Genomic DNA, 26606 nt, shown 5'->3' on the forward strand with positions numbered 1-26606 from the left:
TTATAAATTATAAGTAGGTAAATTAGAAAAGTAAATATTTTAGAACAATTACGTATAGATGATTCAATTAATAAAAATTTCTTTTCAATGTTCTTATTTAACAAAGTATTATGGGAGTATTATAGTTATACTTTTGCAAGTAATGGTTCGTTAATAAATATGAGATGATATATGTCACTAATAGTGTTACTAATAATTTCAAGTGTCAAGAAGAAGTTATATGTGATGGTCTAAAATGTAGTAAGTTGAAAAAAAGGTCAAAGAAGTTTACTTGAAGAGTATAGAGAAGATGAAGAACAGATGTACAATCTGTTATGGCAACTTCCTGAAGGAATAACTTTTTAAAATAATGTAACGTAATTGCGTCAACATTATTCTAACTATGAAACAAAATCTGACTGTTTCCATATTTAAATTCTGACTTATAATTTAATGTTCCTCATGGTGATAGTTGTCCTTTCTTAAAGCTTTAGTTATCTTAAAATTTTAATTCGTCTAAATTGGAGTTTTTAAAGCTGGTTTGTATGTTTATGGGTCTATTTTATGTCAGAACGAAGATTGAAGGAATAATCACTACAAGAACCAGTGTACAGGTTATTTATTATTATTATTGTTATTATTATTGAATTATTTTTTCTGGTTAGCGTTTTTTTTGGCGAGTTTGCTTTTCTACGGAATGGGGTCTCTAATCCCATACCCAACCCTCCTCCTTTACCCGGGCTTGGGACCGGCAGTAACTCTAGAAGAGCTACAGGCGGAGTTTTTCAATTCATAAAGGAAAAAGCGAGATTCTAATATACAACACGGAGAACACCAACGCAATCACACTTGATGGCGAAACTCTGGAAGAGGTGGAAACATTCACGTACCTGGGAAGCATCGTTGATAAACAAGGAGGATCGGATGCAGATGTAAAGGCGAGGATTGGCAAAGCAAGGGCAGCATTTCTACAATTGAAGAACATATGGAACTCAAAACAACTGTCAACCAATTTCAAGGTCAGAATCTTTAATACGAACCTCAACACAGTCAGTCCTACTGTACGGAGCTGAAACTTGGAGAACTACTGCATCCATCATCAAGAAGGTACAAGTATTTATAAACAGTTGTCTACATAAGATACTCAACATCCCTTGGTCGGATACTATCAGCAACAGCGTTTTATGGGAGAGGACAAACCAGCTTCCAACTGAAGAAGAAATTAGGAAAAGACGTTGGAAGTCGATAGGATATGCATTAAGGAAATCACCAATGTGTATTACAAGGTAACCCTAACTTGGAATCCTGAAGGGAAGCGGAGAAGAGGAAGGCCAAGGAACACAGTACGCTGGGAAATAGAAGCAGATATGAAAAGGATGAATGTTAACTGGAAAGAACTGGAAAGGAAGGCTCAGGACAGAGTTGGATGGAGAATGCTGGTGAGCGGCCTATGTTCCTCGACGAGGGGTAACAGGCATAAGTAAGTAAGTAATAATAATTACTATTATATTCTTATTATATGCCTATTAGGTAACTAGATTACTAAGTCTATGTATTTTGTTTATCATAAGCTTTCGGTTAACCCATAAACTAATATCATACAACTTAATATTCCTAATTTGTTGCCAGTCGATTATTTATAGTCACCTCAATTCATAGCCACTTTGAGCTTGTTTATGAATAATAGTTATTTTTTATTCGATGATGTGACGGTATACATGTATGTAAATCACGTCTGTTTGAAATATGGGTATAGTAGAGGCTGGTTACTACTTCTGAACTCAATCCAGGGGATAGACAGTAGCTTTCGGATGACGGACCAACAGGAAATTAGCTGTTTTTTAAAGGTCAATAGTGAAAGTTGAGCACGTAATTGGTCAGTTTGAGGACATTATATACTGTCGAGGGAATTTTAGACGCAAACTAGTTCAAATTCGAATTAGGGATGTGACTGGTGAATTGACACGCGACATTGTTGGATGATCTTATGACATAACAGCCTCTTAAAAATGTTCTCTGTTCAACAATACCTGGTTAAAGTAACGAGAATAAATTCGTTTAAATTTTCTAATAATCATTTGTCTATATGAAGAAATCTTTGTTCTTTATTGTACTATATCTAATAGAAAGATCCGAATTGAATTGACCTTAGCATATTTTTCCCAATTAAAAATGTCGTTTGACTACTTTATTAATATCCCAACTAGTAATTTCTCATTAATACTTACAAAGATAATACAAACGGTCAAAGCCATACGGTAAATAAAGTGAAAGGATGAGGTAGATATTGTAATTAAGTAAAATATTCAGCAAATCGAAATCACCTCTTATAAGCATTTGTGTTTGAGTTATATTCCAGGAATGATAACAAAATGAAACTGTTAAAAATACGTACAATCTTTAGTGTGACTTTTCTTGGGAACATAATAAGATTTGTCAGTAAATTACAGTAATGGATATAGTGTTATATCTTGTGGCCCTGTGCTTCTATCAATGTATAACGTAATGATATCCCCAATTAGAGAACAGTGGATTATCAACCGGACCAATGACGCATAAAACCCGTACGGGCAGTCCAGAAACTTTATTGGTCCTTCTTTCTGCTTAGTGCTGACTGTTAAGTCCAGAACACAAATCTCAGCCTCTGCGATATGAATCATGTATTTCAAACATACTGGGTTTACATACAAACCAAACAGACCATATCGTATCATAAAATAGAGAATAACATTTGTATAAGAACGGGTTTTCTGTGGATATTATGGTAATTTTAATAATTGAGATTACGAGTCGAGTAAAGCTAGACCACTATGGAAAACCTGAAAGCACTGGACAGCCGTTTCGTCCTAGTGTGGGATCGTCAACAGTGCGCATCAACGATCCAGCGTCACGAGATTCGAACCCAGGACCTATCAGTCTCGCGCGAGAATGCTTAACCTCTTGACCACTAAGTCAATTACCATCAAGCGCTGTTGATGTCTAACTTCAACCAATCCACAGAATCGCACCACCGTCCACCATTGACATCAGTGAGTTACTGTCTCACAACAGACACGGTTGAAATCCACTGGTCATGGCTCCTCATCAGAACTTCAAGAAATACTTCTTGAAGCTAGTCACTGGTGATTATTATCAGAAAGACAGTTTTATAGAGATTGTAATAATTTAATAATTAAATTCATAAGTCGATTAAAGATCGTCCAGTGTTTCCAGTTTTTTCATAATGGTCTAGCTTCAATTGACTCATCAATTCAAATATTGAAACTACTACAACCTCCTTCAAACCCCCTTTCTGACTGGTTCCATGAGGTATTTCCCGGATTTCTAGTGAGAAGCAGTAATCAGTGGAGTTGAACCAGGTCTGTTGTAAGATAGTAACTCACTGAAGACATTGGTGGATGTGTCGTTCAATTTCGTAGATCGGTTGAAGTTAGACATCAATAACTTTGGATGCCGGCTCAGTGGTCTAGAGGTTGAGCGCTTGCGCAGGAGACTGATAGGTCCTGGGTTCAAATCTCATTAGGCGGGATCATAGATGCGCAGTACTGAGGAGTCCCACACTAGGACGAAACGGTCATCCAGTACTTTCAGATTTTCCATGGTGGTCTAGCTTTAATTGACTCATGAATTCAACTATTAAAACTACTACAATCTCCGTCATCCCCCCCCCTTTCTGATAATAAAATATTTTTCAAAGAACAAAAATTTACTTCTCATAACTCTTACCCACCTTCCCCCCCCTCATTTTCAAATAAAAATTAAATCAATAAATTGAATTCAAAACCAATTTAAAATATTAAATTTTTTTTTATTTTTTCAAAAAAAAACTTTTTTTTTATCAGGGAAAAGTAACCTAACTACAAAAAAGAAGAAGAAGAAGAGAAGAAGAAAAAAGAAGAGGGGTATGGGAACCTATTTCAATGATTGTTCACATTATTATTATTATTATTATTATTACTATTAATAGAATTAACAATGTTGTATTGTATGTTGATCTATTGTTATTGGTTTATTTGTTTGTATATTAATTTGTATTGGACGAAATTCCCGTATAACAGGAACAATAACATCTTGTGAATATGTTGCCCATGAACTAATGATAGGATAAATAAATCTTTCCCAATGTGCACTACATATATAATTAATATCACAGAAACAATTAATCATAATATGTAATAAAAATCTTAAATATTGTAATAATGGTTTAAATATAGTTAAGGTAATTATACGTAATAATTCTATAATAAATAAACATATAGTTGACAATACAATCCCCAATGCTAAACATGCTTCACGTAGACCACGATGAATTTTTTGATGAGCTCTAAATATAATAATAATGTAATAGAAGAAGAAGAAAAAGAACAAATAAACAAAAAGTATAGATTAAATAAGAGGAAGGTATTAGGATTGAATCTTCAATAATAAGATCCAAATGCATTCAACTCATATATGTTCAAAAGGAGGTTTCGTAGAGATGAAATTATGAGTCAATTGAAGCTAGACTATCATTGGAAAATTTAGAAACACTGGACGACCTATTAGTTTCTTGTGAGAGCACTCAACCTTTAGACCACTGAGCTAGCCAGCATCCAAAGGTATTAATGTCTAACTTCAACTGATCCACGAAATTGAGCAATATATCCACCAATGTCTTCAGTGAGTTACTATCTTATAACATACCTGGTTCAACTCCACTGGTTACTGTTTTTCACTAGAACTCTAGGAAATACTTCATGGAGCTAGTCAGAAAGGGGGTTTGGAGGAGGTTGTAGTAGTTTTTATAGTTGAATTGATGAGTCAATTGAAGCTAGACAATCATGGAAAACTTGGAAGCACTGGATGGCCGTTTCATCCTATTGTGGGACTCCGCAGTGGCAGTGCGCATCCACGATCCCGCCTAGCGAGATTCATCTATTCTGTGAAACTATGGCGAGATTATAGTTTATGAACGAGCTTTGAATGAATCTTAAGTGACCTTGAGGAATATTAGTCAATCAGAAGACAGTTAGTATAGAGTAAAAATATATTATACAATACTAAAGATTTAGAATGGGTACACTTCTTTAATATGGTTCAAAAACTTGTCAAGGTTAGAAAAGGTTCAAAGGTTTTAAAATCGTAATTCTCTGGAGCCATAATAAGGTCACAAAAACTCTCTTAGCCTCGACCACATAGCTTCATTATTGTTTGTATGTACTCCGGTTGTGTAAGTTTATCATTTTTATTATGGATATGTCTCTACAATACTCATACTCATATCACTAACATCTGCGATTATTTCAGCCAATGTTACTGATGCTTTTATTATACAGTTGGCGGCAATTATTATAATATGCCTAGTCTCAATCTCGTTCGAGCGATAAAGGTTCCTATTCTAGCAAACGTCTTCCTTCAACATACATTACATCGAAGGACAACATCACGGTAGTTTGCAAAAGGTCTACAAGTCCCTTAATTACTTCTTAATAGTCTTATTTGTTGTAATCGCTTAATTGTCACCTCTTCTTTACAATCCTCTGTGAACCGATTGTACATGAGCATCAGGTATTCAAATTGACGCTGTGACCTTGAAATCCCTCAGACGCTTCTGATTGGCCTGCCCATAAATTATAGACTCACCGAAACTATATATTCAGTACTACTTAATCGATAGTTATCATAAATGTATTATCAGTTAGACGTTAGATGAAATATATGTGAACTAATGACTTCATATAAGATTAAACTCAGAACATTCAGAAATTGAATCGAAGTCAATATCACCTTCCAGTTATGTTAGTGGATCCCATGATCCTCATTTCTTCCAAATTCATTTGTTTTAAGATACAGTAAGGTTTCTAATAAATGTCATATCTGAGCTGTCTTATTACTTTCGTCTTGGTTCAATTCATTGGTGTAGAATTGTCATTCAGACTCGTACAGACTAAATTCAAATACGATAACCAGAGAGAACAAGAATATATTGTAGGTAAATGAATTGTATCGTCCACATTCACGAAAATGTGAAATGCTGGATTCTGATATTATAAATCGTTCTACGATTTTATACTGATCTAAAGATTTGAAGGTTCTCAGTTTGATCCCAGTAGGATTTAAACCCTATCCAACTAGTATCTTATCCAAAGGTATCATCAGTGAACTTTTCGTGTACTGACTGACCTATCATACAACCGAGATATTTTTTCACGGACCGTTCTTTGAGTAGTATCCAAAGTTGTGTTTATATAGTGTTGTGTCCTTAGCTTATACGGTTACCGCGAATACGATTGCCAGATTTAGATACATGGAATTATATGACCAACAAATGACGCATACACCTGAACCAACAGCCTGGAGTCCCGATTGCTCATTTTCCCTACCTGTTAAGTCCAGAACACAAATCTCAGCCTCCACGATATGAATCATGTATTTCAAACATACTGGATTTATATACAAACCAAACAGACCATATCGTACCATGAAAATAGATAATAACATTTGTGCAAGATCTAGCCAAAAGTCGCTGTGAATATGGGAGACTGTTATTGATAAACTGGGCATAACTCAGGAATGGTAAGTCGTATAATAGTAGTTTATGGGTCAAAATGAAGATTATAATAAGAGAAACATGAGTATGCATAGTTTAGGTGCTTAACAATTATACAATAAGAATATATGTATAGTATTGATCTATAAATAGATTCCAATAGTTATCATTCATTATTCTCGTCGAGATATAACATAATCCTTAGTGCTAACAGAATTTTATCGAGCAAGCTTAGATATAGTCATTAGTTTAGGTGATTCACTATTGTGTTTTCTTGGAAAGGGTTACGGTTACAAATGGATAAGAGAGAACAAGACTCATTTGTAATCTTTTTCTGATTGAATAACTCTACTTCACTGATTCTACTGAATATATGACTAAGAGTTGTGTATGCGAATTTCTATTTAATTACTGTATTGTGGTGTGATCTACTTATATCCATATAAGTAGTATATGGCGATAGTCAGACATAGAATGTATTTTGACGGAAGATCGATAAGGAATGAACTGAAATGAAGCGCATTCGGTATGAAAATGTTTGAACAATGAAATTAGAAAAGATGAACTGATATTTACAGAAGGAATAGTGAAGATTGTGACAATTGGTTGTTATTTTGCACATTAACTATTTGCTGTATGGTTATCAGAATTTAGTGAGATAGTCTGTAATTTGTGCTTACATAAATTCGATTGTCCCCCCTGATGGTGTTCTCGTGACTTTCGGGTTGCCTGATCTGCCAAGGGCGATGGGACAGTGCATGACAATATTGTTGTGTGCTAGGTTCAAAGAGAATTGTTTGCTATATGCATGCAAGTCCGCCCCGTTATTGTTCCTATTGTTCCCTTATTTCGATCAGTAATATATTAAATTATAACTTCAATTATATTTTATTGATCTTTAGTTCATTGAATATGATGGATTTACATTGGAAACAAAATGACATATACTCACTATGAACTTACTTTTCAGATATTTGTTCCATTTTTGCTTCCGGTATGGGCAAATATTGAATCTATCCAAATGTATTACATGATGAAAAAACAAACCCAGTAACATTTATGCTGCTTTACGAAATTATTAATAAACAGAATACTGTAAAAAGTGGTTCGGAGATACATTAAGGAAATCACCAAACTGCATCAAGAGGCAATCCCTAAGATGGAATCCGGAAGAGAAGCGGAAAAGAGGAAGGCCAAAGAACACATTATGCCGGGAAATAGAAGCAGATATGAAAAAGATGAGTAACAACTGGAAAGAACTGGAAAGGGTTGCCCAGGATAGGGTTGGATGGAGAATGCTGGTGGGCGGCCTATGCTCCTCCACGAGGGGTAACAGGCGTAAGTAAGTAAGTAATACTGTAAAAAATGATGGGGATTAAATTTTATGGAAAAACAAATGAAATTAGGAATGAAGATGAAATATCCCGGGTTGAAATAAGAGTAGAGATAAGTTTTTATAACGTGTGTTATGTGAATAATAATAATAATAATCGAATTCAGGATGTATGTCTAATCCTATATAAGACTTGTCATCTGAATATATCTGCATTATATTGTCGAGGTTTATACTGAGACTCAAGCCGAGTGACTTTTGATTCAAACTTGAACATGTTATCCACTGAACTATTATACTGGACAGCTATCATACCTGTTTAAATAGTTATTGACTATCCTAACTTAGTAGCTCAGTGAATAACTCACTGTATGTTCAAAGAGACAGACTTCGAGTTTGAATCTTAGTGTTAACAATAGTACGCTGGGATGAATGTACATCCAGCTGAAGAATTCTGAACTAGACGAAACATAGATCCTGGATTTTAGTACTATTCATTACACAAATTCACTAAAACAACGATGTCAGGGGGCAAAGTTTGATCCGTAATAACTTAAATAGACTTATAGTTCAGATATAATATACATGCTTCTGTTGGAGATGCTAAATTCTATCTTTATTATGGAAATTTGAATTCCTCATTTTCGCGCCAAAAACGCCCTTTCTTACTTTTAGTTTGTTTCTCTCACCTGGAAGGACCTTAAATGTCATTGGTTTGTTTTCATGCTTCCAACTGGTTGTAGAATATATATTTTTCCCTTTTGGATCCGGTCCGCTCCCTCTATTTCTTAGGGCAGGGGCTCTATGGAATAGCCTTGGCTGTCCAGTTGTTGTGTTCCTGACTTTCGTTCTGTTCGCCGGTTCTAAGTGACATCGTAATTTCTTCAAACGTAGCAGCTTCATACTAGTGTGTGAATCTGTTCAATGTTTCACATTCACACTATTAGACAAGGATTCTACAAAGCACTAGCATGGGCGTAGTAGGTAAAATTAAACTATGCTGAAGAGATTGATGGAACAAATCAGATCTAAGTTAGTGTTTACTAGATTTTTGAGTGGAATTCAATGAGCAGTGGACTATATCATGTATCTTATTGAAAACTAAGTAAAAATTGTCTATACATAGTTCCTAAACTACTTAAATTGCTAAAAATATTTTTTAGTCACTCATACAGTATGGCATAGTGTGAAAGCTAATTTACAAAAAACACTTAGTCATGATCCAGATTGAATCTGAGTATAATTGATCTGATCCAGGGAACTATCAAGAGTATTTTGTGGATAAAAAGTAATCTTCCATTGTAACCATATATCTTAATCCTAACTCTAAATATCTTGACCACGATTTCAACTCAACTCATATTACCATAGCCTAATATTTTGTCGTCAGCAATTAGCCATTAAACCATTTTACTCTGTTCATTTATTAGCAAACATATGTCAAACCATGAAGTGTATTATTAAAAGTATTTTCCTAATCAACAGTTGTCACAAACATATGACAATGGTATACAGATATAATTTTAACCTACTTGTGAAGTATTGACAAAACAATTCCAACTGGTGTGGATATAATTCTTTCCTAAATGACCTTCTTTATATTGACATTCCATATCCATATTTTCAGATGTAATATGTGCTCGACAATATGTTGGTGGTTCGTATGGAATATGAGTATTGTCAGCTTTTAATTGCATAAGAACAGTAGGAAAGTGGGGTATTGATATAGAAATTAATTATGAAATTTCATGATGGTTTGAAAATTCCTAGATTATTAGTTTATCTACTTAATTAGTTTATAAGTAGCTAAAAGTTAATTAACATTTTACACTGCACCCCTAGAAAACAACAGTATGTCAGCGTTAAAAAAGGGTTGAAAAAAGCTAACAGCAGAAAATGATCTTTAGTTAGGACACCTAAGAGGTTCTTACCCAGAATAATTTTTATTATAGTTAGAATTTTAAACGACCAATCGTTCGGGAAAAATTTCTCCTTACCCAAATTTCGCTCATGGTGGATGAGATTACAGGAAGAATCGACAGAAGAATCAAGTTGGCATTGAAAATAAGCTTCTCTATTGTTTAATCAGTTTCATTACACAACGCCGGGTGTTTGCTACACTTCCTTATCTTGATTATGATAACTAGTAGCTATAATACCTGTTCTATCATACGTTACTACTTTCCAACATAAAAATACATATTAATCTTAACTATGTTTATTCATACACTTTGTGCTCCTATTCTTTTTATTATTATGATTTTAGTTATGTTTTGAACATTCATCTGAACTTCACGAAGTGACGTTTTTTAACTATTTGTTAGTAATTGTGTAGTGAACAGAACACGGATGGGGACATTCGGATGTATTTGACACGAAAATTACAGACTATCTCACTAAAATCTGACAGCCATACAGCAAACAGTTAGTTTGCAAACTATCAGTCAATGGTCTCAATCTTGACCATTCGTTCTACAGATATCAGTCCACAGTCTCCGATTATTTTGTTCATGCATTTTCATACCGATAGCGTCCCGTTCCCGTTCTCTCCTTATCGATCTTCTACTGAAATACATTCATTGCCCGACCATCGTTATATACTACTTGTATGGATATAAGTAGCCCACACCACAACGGTAGTTTTTGGTTGTATGCAGCTGATGTGAAACCGTGAAGTAGAGTGATGAATTCATTTTATTCTGTAAACTTTGTTTTTTTTACCCTGTTTAAATTTAGCAATTGATCTAGCAGCGTAAAACTCCTATGTTTGTGGGATAAACTGCTCGTTATATGTATGATGCCATGAGCAAAGATTTCAAATAGAAGGATGAGAATAAGAATAAGGGGAAAACAGTCAACATAAGTGTCTAGACATTGACAAGAAAAGTGTAAACCATAACCAACTAAATTCATAACCGATAAAATAAGTGTAAGGATGGCTCGTTGGTAAACTCAAGGAAGCCTCAAGAAGCCCAGAAACAGCCGAAGACATTCCATCCAATCACTGCTAGGGGAATATTCTAGAATGTCGACGTGTAGCTTCCCCATTGGATGGATAAGAATGACCCCCTATGTGCCTATTGGTTGACCGAAATGATGATTTACATTCAGCCAATAACTATAAATACATGAGATTTCTGTACCATATTTTGACACTGTTTTGGGGAATAAAGTTCCTACTTACTAGTCTTCTGTATTCTCTCTAGCGACGTTGCGGATTCTATCGTTCAAGTAGTCTAGCAGTATGCGGCATAGTAAGAAACAAAGCTATAGGTATAACAATAAGCTGTTAGTTACCTATGGTAAAACTATCATAGCGACTTCTACCTAAAATTTATAGTGATAATTTTGCTTAGAAACATAATGAGTACCTCATAACTAGGCTACTTATCTCATAGAACGTAACTGAAATTTCTAAAATATATTATCTTTCCATAATATGCAATACATCTGTTGTTTAATGTTAAGATGGTTTATATTGGAAGTCAAGAAAAACAGATCTGAAGATGGGTTTCATGGTGAAATAGTCTTGTAGATAACCACTAAAACTAGTAAGCTTTAGATAACTGTATTTCTCTTATTTGTGACCCATTGTTCATGCTTAATTATAACCATATACAGTTATGAAATCGATAGGAGAATGGACTGCCCATGGACGAACCACGTTAATATTAGGTTATTTAGTAGGAATCACTTGTTCCACAAATGCCAATTTAGTGAATTTTATGGTTGACCGTAAGATATTGGAATTATATTTATAGTTAGTCTGAACTCGTCAGGAACGTGTAACTGCAACATTAAGGGAATAGATGTCATCTATAAGATCCAGAGCCGGGTCATCTTCCTTTGGAATCCAAAGGGCTATCACTGAGCTTATCATATCATGAATGACCTCGTGAGTAGTGACAAATTTCAAGTTACCCTAGTTCATAGTACCGATCGAAATCTACTGTCATCAACCTAAGTGATTCTACATGATTTGTGGACTATGCTTTGATGCAAGAAATTCTGAGCCTAAGTTTTGTGTTAGTTAGTACTAGTTAGTATCAACCAAGGAAAGTGAAAATATAGTTTAGGTGATGTTGATTAACTAAGACTAGTTGCCAGATTACTGCCTGATTGATAATAATTTGTTTACCACACTTAATGACTAAGTGATTGACACTAGTCACTATTCAGTAATCAGTTAGTATTAATGGATCAAGTCAGTCTATCTTAAAGCACCACAAAGTACATTAATAATAAATCATCAATGATGCTTCTTCACATAAAACAGATTACCTCGTCTGTTATTGTCATCTGTAAATGGAATTCCAAAGGTATTCTTATTTTCATTTACTTTATACAAAGAACTACGGGTAGCATGTTTTGGAACATTCTGTTTTTCATCGTAAGACATAGCTGGATTCATATGAGACCATTCATTATTTTCATCAGACGGTGAATTCAATGTTTCAACAACTTTGGTTCGATCTTTTAAAGAAAACAAAATATATTTGAAAGATTTAAGTTTTTCGTTAGTGATTCAACTGAAGATTTACAGATTTCAAGATAAATTCGTTACTTTTTTGACCATTTTGAGTTAGAATCGATTATTCGGCAATAAAATCTATGCTCTGACATCTTTGATGAAATTCATTATCGATGTAAAACTGAACCCTTTTTACTAGATAAAACTTCTTACTAGGATTTGAGAAGCCCAACTCAACTCTAACCATTAGTTTGATTTGTGAGATTTAGGAGATTACTTTATTCTGTAAGTTGTTTCTCTCACAATGTTCACAAAAGAAATTAATTAGACAAGGCAATTTTAAATTAAAAAATAAATCTGATATCGTTGCATATGGGAATAATGAACATAACTCGTCGAATCACGATAACTTTGTTATTTGAAAAGGTGAATAGAGTAAGGGAATTTTTCCTTTCAGTTAGTTTTTCACTATGACCATTATGTATGTTTAGTCATAGTTTGGATCATGGACTGATGTAGTTCAACAAGATCGGATTGACAAAGCTGAACTTGACTAGTCAGCGGTATGAGACAGTTATCCACCACATCTACACTATTGGATTCCGGCTCAGTGGTCCAGAGGTTAATAGTTTACATGCGAAACCGGAGATCTTAAGCTCGATCTTTTGTAGTTGGGTTGTGGATGGGTACTGTCGAAAAGTCTCATACCTGAATGAAATGGACATTCAGTGCTTCCAAGTTCTCAATGATGGTTTTACTCAGATTAGTTTATGATTTAAACTATACCAATTCTACAATCTTCACAAATCAGCCTATGCAAAATATATGATCCTAACAATAATTATGAAAATAATACCAGTCAAGTGATATGGTTACTTATGAAATAACAAAGTATTTTGTTGATAAGTTAACTTCAAAATAGTTACATAAGATTTCAGTGACCATTATTTAAATTGCGTAGAAACACAAAGATAAAATCTAGGAAAGTTTTTGGCAGATTTGTTCAAAACTTGATTTTAGGAAAACTTTGCGAATCGAAATTCCTTTTTAATCCACTCTGACTTGATAACCTATGTCTGTGCATAAGTTAGAGAGAGGAATTGAACGGACATGTTTTAAGTTCTAAGTTGAGATTCATCAGCATGGATTCCGGTAACTTCAAAAGTACTCAAAAGAAGTGTAAAGCTTACGACGAATTCAACAGAATACAGTGAATAACCTGAATAGCTTTGTTCAAGTTAACTTCACTCCTTGTGTAAATCAAGTGGATAAGGATATAATTGTTAATCAAGTCTAACTGTTCTTTATTCAATCAAGCCAGATAGTGTTAGTCGATACTATGGCATACTTGACGAATCGCATGACCTTTCTAATTGACTCCATAAGATTAGTTTAATAGATAAACACATGAATTTCTGCACGCAAGACCGAAGGTTATGGGTTTGATTCAAGTGTACGGGGTTAGTGATGCGACATTGCCAAGGAGTTTTATACTAGGATGGAACGGTCGTTCAATAGTTCTAGGTTTTCAATGGGGGTCTAACTTATACCCATTCAGGATTTTAATGAAAAATGATCATAGTTTTGTTCTCCTTCAACGAATGTAGTGAATTAGTGGGAATTTAGCACAATTCATTCAAATATGTAGTATAAAAACTGAGAATAGTTACATTCTGGAACAGAGTACGAAAACAATAAAGTATGTAGTTTGGACTATACTATATACTGATAACTGATATTGAATGTTTTGATTAGTCTACGAATATAGCGAAATTTGGTGTGAAAATATTTAAAACTTAGGGTCAATGATACTTGATGGCCATATTTGTAGAGAACAGAAAACTTAATTTAAAGACTCCCGTTTGACAGTTTTTAATTATCATAGTTTCAATCAAGAACCGATTTTAGCTAGACCACCAATAAAGACTTGTAAGCACTGAACTCCCGTTCCATCCTAGTATTGGTCTCCCCGAAATTGTATGTCCACTACGCCGCACTCCAAAATACAACCCAGAAGCTTCCTTCTTGCACATGAACTCTTAAACTCTAGACCTATGCATATGGAAAGAAATATTGTTTGATGGTTTCGGAATCATTTAAAATGTTCTTACGAATCTATCATCTAGGGCATTGCTAAGTGAATCCCCGTTGAATTTTAGTTTTAAACAGAGAAGTTTCTTTCGAGTTACTTGTATCTCCAAGTTCTTATTTCCTATATAAACGTGCTTCTTTAAAAAACTTTGCGGGTAGCTTATTTCAGTCAGCATGTTATTAATGAACTCTAACTCACTCATCTGAGTAGATCAATTTTACTCTTTTGCTAAGATATTTAACCAGAATTTTGTTGTAATAACTGATTGTATGTATTGATGAATAGAGGGTCTTTTTCTTTATATATTTATGCTTAACGAATCACCTTCCTGTTTGTTTAATGAAGTATATATAGAATGAATTCTGTGAATTATAGAAAATGTGTATACATCCCCTAATGCCTTTGTGTTAATCCAGTTTAAGTCATCCAAATTAGTCTAATTGATCAAGTGTAAAACACTGATTGTGCAATTGGTATAATAATAACATTATGATATCGTTATGCGCTAGTTTGCAAAGTCAGATTTAGTAATAAGTTAAACCTCGTATTATTTAAAGGTATCCAACCTTGATGAAGATGAGAAAGTCTAAATTGTTGATCAATAGTATTGTAGCTGTATTTTAGTTACCTGAAAATATATTAATGAGAACGGTGGGAATATGCAGACAAGTCTCTTGATAGTCATTAAAGATACTTTCTACTTATCAAGTTTATAAAATTAAAACCAATTCGATTTATTTTACAACTGGATTAGGTATGTAAAGAGACTGTGTGTTTCTTTTACATTCAAACATTCATTTCATAAACAGTGTTTTCACGTGAATTGATGAGGATCATCAGTAAGAGTTATTTGCCGACCGAAGAGGATTTTCCCAACTAGTCAACCAGATTCAAGATAGATGCTATTGGAATTTGGGAAGCAGTTCGAAGTATTGTTACGTCCTTGATTTGTCTACCCAATTTCATCCCGAGGATAACTTGTCTAATGTGGATTAAGACCTTGACGCGATAGGCTGACTGGTTTAACCTTGAGGCCAGTATGCGTGAGTTCAAAGTGGGGTAGAGAGACGAAAACTATTCTATCCCTGATCGGCTGACAAACACGCGCGAGAAGACAAGACAACTGGAACACTACTCTCTTTATTCCAAATTCCGATCTGGTATCCGATTTCCGATTAGTGTAAAAAGACACATGAATAAAAAGATGACTAACTTGACCACAATGTACAATAATTAGGAGAATACAATTATGTCCAAAACTGGGGGATTAGAGTAGAAAATAGAGTACAAAAAGGTCACGTCTAAATTACAATAGCTTTGGAACAGAAAAGGCTATGGCAGTGAATCATACATCAAACGAAGACTTATGATCTGTAGAATAAACTATGGACAAAAGTAAATGTTACTGTTATACAAGCTTTGAATTAAATGAAATAACGTCTCCAAAAATAGCTTCCGTAGTTTGTCAAGACTTCTTGCTTCTCTGTTCACATCAAGTATGATAACGGATGATTTGTGTTTTATTAAAAGCTAGATAAATCCTACCAATATTTAATTACTAGGATGATTATAATTGCTAACCATGGGAATAATTAAAAATAAAGACTATATTTTATGCATTTTCGAAGGTAACACAAAGAATTTTGACGTTTAAAACCGAATAACTAACTGTAGAAATGCTCATCCATATTGGTACAAAGAATGCTTTCACTCTATTTCTAAGAATAACCTTGCTTCCAGCCCGAATCCCACATCATAGACCTTGATAGTTGTAAGGATGGTTCGTTGGTAAACTCAAGGAAGCCTCAAGAAGCCCAGAAACAGCCGAAGACATTCCATCCAATCACCACTGGGGAACATTCTAGAATGTCGACGTGTAGCTTCCCTATTGGATGAATAAGAAGGACCTCCTATGTGCCTATTGGCTGTCCGAAATGATGATTTAGTTTCAACCAGAAAACTATAAATACATGAGATTTTTGTACTATATTTGACACAGCTTGGGGAATAAAATTCCTACTTACTAGTCTTCTGTCTTCTCTATTGCGACGTTGCGGGTCTGATCGTTCAAGTAGTCTAGTAGTATGTGGCATAGCAAGAATCAAAGCTCTAGATATAACAATAGTTTTTGGGTTTCATTGTAATAAGTTATTCATTTATATCGCCTGCGTTCTGTATGCCTAAAAATGCTTTTCTTTACCAAGATCACTTTTCGAGCTGCTGTTCTTCGGTTAGTTGTATACCTAATACATTATCTAATCATGTTAATAATGTTTAAAATAAGTAATTGCTGTAGTGCGTATGAGATGTATGCTGCATAATGAAAAGTGTGTTAAGATAACAGATTATGTGTATTCGTAAATGGATCTAAGGTGTGAGAAGATTGTTTTTCGTTTGTAAAATTATAAACAGAGAATTTGCGTTAGTAACTTATAACCATCATCAGTTACAGGTTAATCATAATTGTGTTTCATGGGAAATTTTATTTGTATTTTCGGTGAGACTATAATTTATGGACAACTTAATTTATGTCCACCTGATAACCAGGATCAAATGAGGGTTAGAAACCAATGTGAGGAATTAGAATTATGACTTACAGTTGATGTTTAGGGTTAAGAATTAGATTTAGGGTTTTCATCACGAATTGGCATAAGCTAAAATGCCAAAACTCTATTTAGTCAAATGTATGAATGAATTTCGCGCCAAAATCCAAGACCCGTCATCTTATATCTGATTGGTTAGTTCATAAATTATAGTCTCTCTTATTTTCATTTGGTTGAGTGCATGTGCATGTCTATTCATTATCATGTGTTACTGTCTGTCTATATATCTACGTCTGTCTATCACACTAACAACATGTAATGTGTAATTATATGTGTATACATGAAAATCAATAATGCCGCGAACTAATTATCAGCTGTTTATTCAATCATAAGCATTCATTTTACTAAAGAAAAATTCCAAAAAAAACACCATTGAATTATTATTCTTTTTAAGTCTTTTTTTCACATCAGTAATTGTTTTAATTGCAGACTGTTTTATTTAAATAGCAGTAGTGGTCGGTTTAATAAATTGTGATGACCGAATTGAGTTATATTGTCTCCAATACTTCATGATTTCTTGATAAACTATCATGTGCCAAGAAAGTAAACTAGAGAAATGTATGACTAAAAGTAGAATCTCATCGTGCTGTTGTGGCATGGAAATTTAAGGAGACAAACACTCTTCCCCTGAGCCCTACTTTGTTTATGACTGAGAAACAGATCTGGCGAGATTATAATTTATGGACGACCTTTGAACGAATCTTAAGTGACTTTGAGAAATGTTAGCCAATTAGTAAACAGTCAGTATAGAGTAAAAATATATTATACAAAACCAAATAATTAAAGTGGATACACTTCTGTTATATGGTCCAAAAACTTATCAAGGTTAAAAAAGGTTCAAAGATTCTAAAATCGTAATGCATAAGGTAGAGGAACTCATCCATATAGCTCCATAATAGTTGGTCTCTTGAGTCATGATAAGGTCACAAAAAGCCTCTCAGCCTCGACCACATAGCTTCATTATTGTTTGTGTATACTCCGGTTGTGTAAGTTTATCATTTTTATTATGGATATGTCCCTACAATACTCATACCACTGAACAGCCAAAGCTTCAGTAACATCTGCGATTATTGCAACCGATGTTACTACTGCTTTTATTATACAGTTGGCGGAGATTATTATAATATGATTTAGTCACAATCTGGATCGAGCAATAAAGGTTCCTATTCTAGCAAACGTCTTCCTTCAACGTATATTACATCGAAGGACAACAGCACGGTAGTCTGCACAAAGTCTACAAGTCATTTAATACTCGTAATTACGAATACAGGAACTCTTTAGTAGTTTCGTTTATTGTAGCCGCTTAATTGTCAAGTCTTCTCTAAAATTCTCTGTGAACCGATCGTACATGAGCATTAGGTACTGAAATTGGCGCTGTGACCTTGAAACTCCTTAAACGCTTCTGATTGGCTCTTCCATAAATTATAGTCTCGCCACAGATCTAATTATTTGGTATATATATATTCAGTAGATTAGTCAGTAATTTTATCTTCTATTAGCTATTCAGTTGAGATTTCCAAGATGTTTTCCATAAAAAAAGATAATTGATTTTACAAGTTTAGTCACTGCAGTATTTCACCAAGTTCAATGTATTATCATAATATATGGTAAGAAATTTCTTTAATAAAATGATAACCAATACTTATATAAAAGAGTTGGATACATCATTTAAAGTTCTATTCAAAGGGGAATCAAGAAAACAATCAATACGATAAGAATATTATTATTATTATTACTATTACTGTTATTATTATTACTAGAGATTAATAAAAGATGAATGCTGGGACAGAGTGATATAAAGTTTTTAATTTGAAAAAAGAGTTGAATACACCTACAATATATTATATGTAAAGATGGATAGTGGCTAGCAGTAGAATCTAGGACGCACGTTTCGTCCTATTCGGGACTCGTCAGTTGGATATACCTGCATCTCAGAGTTGATTTTCCCTCTAGGACTCAAACCCAGTATCTTTCGCTTCAAACGCCATTGCGTTATCCACTTAGCTACTGAGCCCTAATAGCCACCTGCTTGTGAAATGGGGTGAAGTGTAAATTCACTTGGTGCTGTTTACTTGTATCTTCAGGCAATATCGAGGCAGTCCGCACAGGATGCACATGTGACAACAAGAGACTGATCAATTGCAGTCCTAAATAACAATGGGAAGATACAAGTAAACAACATCAAGTGAATTTACATCCACAATACGGTTATTAATGATTTGTTTCAGTATCAATTTTGTTTGGACTTCTTATTCAATGGTTTATATTTTGGTGATATAAACTGTGGGATTCAATTATCTTTAAAAAGTCTTCTATACTGATAAGAATTATTTGCTCACTAGTGAATAACTGAAAAAGTTAATTCATGAGGTTTTAAAGAGAAACTATAATCAGTAGAGTTCAACCATGTTAGCCATGAGATAAATATTACAAATGTCAGTGAATTGTGACTGTGTAATACTAAAAAGTGACTGAAGGTATGAATGTTAATCGTTGAGTACCAATTCAATGGTTTGAAGTTTAGGCGATCACTACGAAACCTGAAGTTCTGGGGTTCGGCCGATGGTGAGGTCATAAGTGGCCACTGTTAACGATTTCCATACTCAGATGAAATAATTGTCCAGTGCTTCCTAGTTTTGAATGGTTGTTTATTTATGGTCAGTGAGTGATATAAAACTATAAAATATAAGTAAGAGTTATGATTAAGGAAATAACAGCTGAAATTTCTCCAATGTAAACTAGAAAACCCAACAATCTCCACAAATACCATGTACCTTACTTAGTATGTAAACGCATAAGTGAACAATCTGTTTTATCATTTAGACACAGGTAAAAGATTCTACACAAAATAGATGAGATGATGAAATAGGAATGCAGTGAGCGAGGACTAAGGTGGGACAAACCAATTTGTAGTTTATCAGGAAATTACAGATTGCCTTCATAAAATATGAAAACTATATATTACGTGCATTATTTGTACATCTTCCTTCAGTTGACCTTTACAGGCTCCATGAATTTTTCAATTCTGTTGTCATTATAATTTCTCTGTTTCCCTTTCTGTTCTCTTCAGTTCAATCTTCTCAAACCGCTGCTGGCAGGCACTCGACTTCCAATTGCTGCTACATACTACTTATATGCACTACAGAAAGATGATATCATTTAGGTTAATATTTTTTGCATTAATTTAATTTGTCAGTATGAGTTTGTGGAGATTATTGAATTTCATTGTAATCATGGACAGATCTAAGTTAGACCACCATTGAAAACCTAGAAGCACTAGATGGACGTTTCGTTTTAGTATGGAACTCATCAGCAGCACCCATCCACAACCCCATACACGGTAATCAAACCCAGAACCTTCATTCTTGCGCACAAAATGCGGTTCATGATTTCAATGGCATTTAGTATAAATTTCGTTTCGTGTGACAAGTGTGAACTTTCGTTCACTGTGACACTTATATTTTTTGTATCAAATTAGTTGAACTGCGTCCAGAGTGTGATTTACTGTTAACTCTATGTATTTCCACCTATATGTGTTATTATAAAGTGTGCATTAAAATTAGTATATAAATGATTGCGCTTTGGCCCAAGGATGATGTCATTTGAGATGGAAGTGATTTTCGGACTTATTTGGAGGTGCGTTTTGGAGCAATCAGTTAATCATTATTGCATCATCCTTTCGTGTTCTCGCTTTGTGCCATGGGAACTGTAGTGGTTCCCGCTTCCCAGTATGAGCGGTATAATCGAGGAATTTCAGTGGTTCCCAACTTCTAAGTACAAACAATCAGAATATTAACCCAACAGATTTCATTCGGACAGAACAGCAACGGTTCCCAAGATATAGTAGTTGGTGATCCGGATACAAAAAATACTTAAAAAAGTCAACATATTTGATAGAGGCATGTTATTGATCAGAATTATTATGATATCGCGTATAATAGCTTTAAGGTGAGAGATTTTTGTAATGCTAGTGAGCTACTGGTTATATTGTTCAACATTAAGTGACTTGTTTTCACGTTCAAACCTCAGAGATGATAACTGACACTAATTTGTTTTTGCTCAGTTTCAGATCCATGTGAAAATCGGTCATAAAATTGATTAAAACCCATCTCTAAACTCATGAAATTACTGCTTTTCCTCATGAATGTAACACACGATGATTATCAGTCAGTCATAAGCACTACAGGACCTGGCATAAATTTGTATACAGTTCAAGATTAAGCATTGAAGAATACGATTTCCAAAGAAAGGATGAATTCAAAGAATAAAAATTATGAAGTAACATTGAAGCTCAAGACCTGTGAGGAATTAAAGAGTGAATGCAATTACTCTATTATGATCGGTCCTTAACCATGGCGTACAACGTCTTCAACAACTGATCATAGTTATCGTCAGGCTCCAACCAGGTAGTCTACTGTATTACCAATATGTTTCAACATAAAAGTCAGCTATTTCATATCTCGATTTGGGTGACCTCAGCTTTCATTCAACCTATTTTTACATTAATCAGCAATGGGCATTGATGTAGAGACAATGGCTGAGTATATGAAACACATACAATATGTTTATCACCTGCTGAAGATGCGTAAACCTATCAACCAATCCTATTACAAGTAGGGGCATTTATTACAAACAAGCGGGAAATAAGCATACAATTTCATTTTATTGTACATGGAGATTATAGAATATTCAGAGTTTAGATCACGAACTGATTTTAGTTACAAGCACAATTGTCGAATGTTTCCTATTTTTTAATTATCGTCTAACTAAGATCGATTCAAGATCAAAACTATGAAAAGTCTTAGATAAGTCAACTTATAAATTACATTCATAACGAAATAAAATCAATTGAATACAGCGAACTATTTTGTTATCGTTTTATACCCACTGAACGATTTATATTTTCTGTTTAAACAAAGTTCAACTTATATGTACCATAGTTTAAAACAGATATTAAGTTACTCGGCAAACGGATTATACTCAGTGTCCAGTACACTCTTGGAAGAAGTCATCTGAAAAACCATGAATTTAAGGTTTATTCCAGTTAACTAAAATATTTTATTTAAGCACATAAATATTGGTACAAAGAGGCACCAGATACATATGCGCCGCACAAATCTCATTCGATTTGTGTGAGGGCTATGATACTACCCGGGTGCCCAAACCAAAGCAGAAGTTAACTAACACTTATCAACAAACACGGTAAGCAGAGATGGATAGTGGCTAGCAGTGGAATCCAGGACGCGCGTTTCGTCCTATTTGGAACTCGTCAGATGGATGTACCTACCACATCTCAGAGTTGATGTTCACTCTGGGACTCGAACCCAGTACCTATCGCTTCAAACGCCATCGCGTTATCCACTCGGCCACTGAGTCCTGATAGCCACTTGCTTGTGCAATGGGGTGAAGTTTAAATTCACCTGGTATTGTTTGTTTGAATCTTGGTGGACACGGAAAGTTCACCTAAGGGAGTTGGAAAACCCTGATTCCAAAACAATGGTGAACATGGGCTACAGTATCCTGAAGGAATAAATGGCGTATGAATCAATCGTTGGTCACCGGCTACCATGGGACTGCATCTCCTTATGATGCTCCACTGCCCTGTAGACTAGACCTTCAGGTCAAAGGCTCGGAGTGTGGCCCCCTAAGAAAACCACCTGCTTCAGTTTGGGCACCTGAGCAGTATCACAGCCCTCACACAAATCAAATAAGATTTGTGAGGCGCATATTTATCTGGTGCTTCCTTGTACCAATATTTATGTGTTTAAATAAATTAATTAATTAATCATTTTATAGTAATATCAGTTTATGATAAATAATGAACCATTTTTATTGATTGAAAATTTATTTTGAGTGAACAAATTAACAATAAATTACTTTAATAATCATTTTAGCCTACACCATATGAAAGAAGATACAAATAAACAATACTAAACTATCATTTACAAATTCTAGGGTCACAGAATTAGTAATATTAGTAGTAGTGATAGTGATAGTAGTATTAGTATTAGTATTAGTAGTAGTAGTAATAGTAGTAGTAGTAGTAGTAGTAATAGTAGTAATAGTAGTAGTAATAGTAGTAGTAGTAATAGTGGCAATAAATTGACATGATGACATAAATTATGTCCGTATATAGTAACAATAACTATTGTTATCACTATTAATAATAAACTTATGATGTGAAAATGATGTTGAATAGATGGTGTCATTTGTGTCACATTGATACAAACCAATACACACATACACACACAGATATGTATAATTCAAATGACCCTTTATGTCAGAAATTTTTATATAGATAACAAGAAATTATACCATCAAAGCAACAAATTAATGCTGGTGGTAGATAACCATTGACAAATCGTAAATATTAAAAATATAAAAAAAATTAAGAAAATCATATTTTTTGTTGTTGTAGTCTTTGGAAAAAATAAACAAGCAAGAGAGAGAGGTGAAAGAAATGGTGTCATCTCTCTCTCTTTATATATATTTGTAAAGATTGTAGTATGTTCAAAGTCGATTTCACGAGTTAGACTACTATCGAAAACTTGGAAGCACTGGACGGCCATTTCGTTTTAGTATGAAACTCCTCAGCAGTGAACATCCACGACCTTATATTAGGACGAAACGGCCTTCCAGTGCTTCCAAGTATTTAGTGGTGGTCTAGCTTAGATCGACTCGTATATTCAACTATGAACATAAATGCTTTGTGTTATCTGCGAGATTAAGAAATAAAATTACTAAACAGGTTATGTAATGTTAAAATTATACAGTAAAATTCATTGAGTATTGTTTGTTTGAATCACACAAGCAAGTGGCTATCAGGACTCTGTAGCTAAGTGGATAACGCGATGGCGTTTGAAGCGAAAGATACTGGGTTCGAGTCACAGAGTGAACATCAACTTTGAAATGCAGGTATATCCAGCTGACGAGTCCCAAACAGGACGAAACGCGCGTCCTGGATTCCACTGCTAGTCACTATCCATCTCTGCTATACAGTAAAATGTTAACAAAATCGAAGTCCGATAAATTTAAAATAAAAAGTATTTTCTTAAAAAAACAACATAAAAGTAACTAAGCAAAAGGCTAAAATAAATTAAGAGGCTGTACAAATGTTTTCTTTATATAGAGGTTAGGTTTATTGAAATGTGGAACCATAGGTAAGTTCAGTGCCCCCGAAAGCCATGGTATGGCCGAGAGTGAGGAGAGTCTGCTCTGCCTCTCGAAATACTCTCACATGGCCACGCGTAATATAGCCTCTGCCACAAAAGTCCTAGTCACTGCCTTCTCGTGGCGAGGGTGTTGTCCATGAAATTGAGAGGACGAAAAGCGAATGTCCGGCGCTTTAACCGGGTTGGTGGATGTAGAGGATCCACCTAGGGGAGTTGGAAAACCCTCATTTCAAACCAATGATGCACATGGGCTACAGTATCCTGATGGAACAAATGGCGTATGAATCAATCGTTGGTCACCGGCTACCATGGAACTGCATCTCCTTACGATGCTCCACTGCCTTGTGGATCAGATGTTTAGGTCAAAGGCTTGTGGTGTGGCCCCCTAAGAAAACCACCTGCTTCAATTTGGGCACCTGGTACCCCTTTGTACCTATATTCATGTGTTTAAATAATAATAATAAGGTAAGTTCAGTGGCATTTTATGGATAACTTTAAAAGTCAAATGTCTTTTTCCGATACGATGATTGTTAATAACTAAATGAGACAAGATAGAGCTTCTTATTACTTTCTTTTGTCCTTTGGTCAACCATGAGGTATGATGTTCAGAGATACGATGATGTACTTATTTAGCAGTACGGCCAATACAACTAGCTCCAAAAGAGGGGTTGAAATGGTAAATATATATATCAAGGCAAAGAAATTAAGGAATTTATCTTTATTTTGTGAACTTGCTGTTGACTAGCTGAAGAACGAAGGGTATAATTTTGTTGCAAGGCTTTTACAATACATTGAACTACTATTTTGCTGGTTATTTCACTTTTCAACTATAATTTCAGGAATGAAGACTGTTTTTAGTATCGTCAATGATATTACTTTAGGTTTACTTACGAAAATATATTTCGTTAGGAACTTTGATGAGTTTCCGTATTTACTTAATAAATCATAGATGAATTTTAGTTCCTCTTCAAAGTTGTCATCATAAAAAATAAGTTTGGCTGTATGAGCCAAGCATTTGACTACGTTTCTCTTAAATTGTAATGGCACAAAGCTCGAAAATATGTATATTGTCTTTACGCAATTGGTTTATGATAAATATTTCATCTTATTTAAACATTTACTAACAGTACATGGAGAAGATTTGAAGATCAGGTGGATGATTTTGATGGAGTTTTATTCTCTGAGCTGGATGGTTTGATCGTGGAGCTTTCATCGTCCTTCTGAACGACATCATCAGCACAAAATTCGGGTAGAAGTGAAGTGTTTGAGTTTCAAACCAATGGGAGATACAACCAAAACAAAGAAATAAATAATGACAAATTTAAGGTCAATCAACATAGAGGTGCACAGGACAAGCTGTGAACCAGATGTGGAGAAATTCCAACACTTCACTTCTACTCGAAGTTTGTGCTGATGATGTCTTTCAGAAGGTAGATGAAAGCTCCACGACCAAACCATCCAGCTCAGAGAACAAAACTCCGTCAAAATTAACAGTACATATAAACAGAACGACTAAATTATGAGCTAACGACTCTCATAATATTTCGTTAGCTTGTTATCAATAGGGATACTATCAATATAAAACAATATCTGTTTTAATTCTAGTATGAGACTCCACAATGGCAGTACGCGCCAACGATTTCACACCTTATCATAAACCTAGGATCATCAAGTCTCTCGAAAATTGGGTTAATTTTAGCCCATAGTTAAAATATAGTGATTCTTATTTTAAACAGGAATTTATGAGCTATATAATATGATGATCAATCAGTGGCAAAAGTAAGTAACGTCTCAACAATGAAATAATTTAATCGGTTACAACTCATTGGTAAGTCTTACGTTATAAAAATGAGCTTGAAGATTCCAGCAGTGTTTTATTTAGGATTTAATGAACCTGAGTCCAATTCCTGCTGAGGCTCTGGTGATTCACTGTTGTGAAGTTCCATATTGAGATGAAAACAACTGTCTAATACCATTTGATTCTTAATGACACTTTCAACTGAGGTCGATCCATGAGAAAATTCGTATATACATTTAAACTGATTACTGAGGAAAATTCAGTTGTAAGGGTCTGAATCTTTCCATTATTAGTGTTAAAGACTGCAATTGATCAGTATCTTTTGGTATATGTGCATTCTGAAAAGATTGTCACGACATTCTCATCAGTCAAAAATATTTCAAGGTACAGCCTGGACTCAGTAGCTACATAGATAACGCGTTAATGTTTAAATCAAAAGACGCTGGGTTCAAGTCCTGAAGTGAACACTAGCACGGATGAGGGTAAATCCAGAAGAAGAGTTCCAAATAAGAAAAAAAACGTGAATCCAGAATTCCACTACTGTCCAATATCCAACTCTCCTTAACAATTAGTGAAAATTCTCTAGTTCAAAATTCTTGATATTCAGGACTACAACTGATCAGTCTCTG

General features: G+C 34.5%; 1 protein-coding gene and 2 non-coding genes across 3 annotated transcripts; 1 reads left to right on the plus strand and 2 right to left on the minus strand.

Annotated features, from left to right (window-relative positions):
• Positions 1–3948: 3948 nt before the first annotated feature.
• On the minus strand, positions 3949–12559 carry Smp_138130 (hypothetical protein; the record flags this gene model as incomplete). Its single annotated transcript, XM_018791268.1, has 5 exons — positions 3949–4303; positions 7472–7521; positions 9374–9525; positions 12123–12314; positions 12526–12559. 5 exons carry the CDS (start codon positions 12557–12559, stop codon positions 3949–3951), a joined length of 783 nt encoding a protein of 260 aa, XP_018645545.1.
• A 9753-nt stretch (positions 12560–22312) lies between these two features.
• Positions 22313–22379, minus strand: Smp_tRNA_01584_Gln_TTG.1.1. Its single transcript has one exon. It is a non-coding gene (tRNA).
• Positions 22380–23832: 1453 nt separating this feature from the next.
• On the plus strand, positions 23833–23904 carry Smp_tRNA_00146_Pseudo_TTG.1.1. The gene has a single exon. It is a non-coding gene (tRNA).
• Positions 23905–26606: the final 2702 nt, after the last annotated feature.

Source organism: Schistosoma mansoni, assembly GCF_000237925.1.
Source record: "Schistosoma mansoni, WGS project CABG00000000 data, chromosome 3 unplaced supercontig 0124, strain Puerto Rico, whole genome shotgun sequence".
In the NCBI taxonomy this organism is placed as follows: Eukaryota; Metazoa; Platyhelminthes; class Trematoda; order Strigeidida; family Schistosomatidae; genus Schistosoma; species Schistosoma mansoni.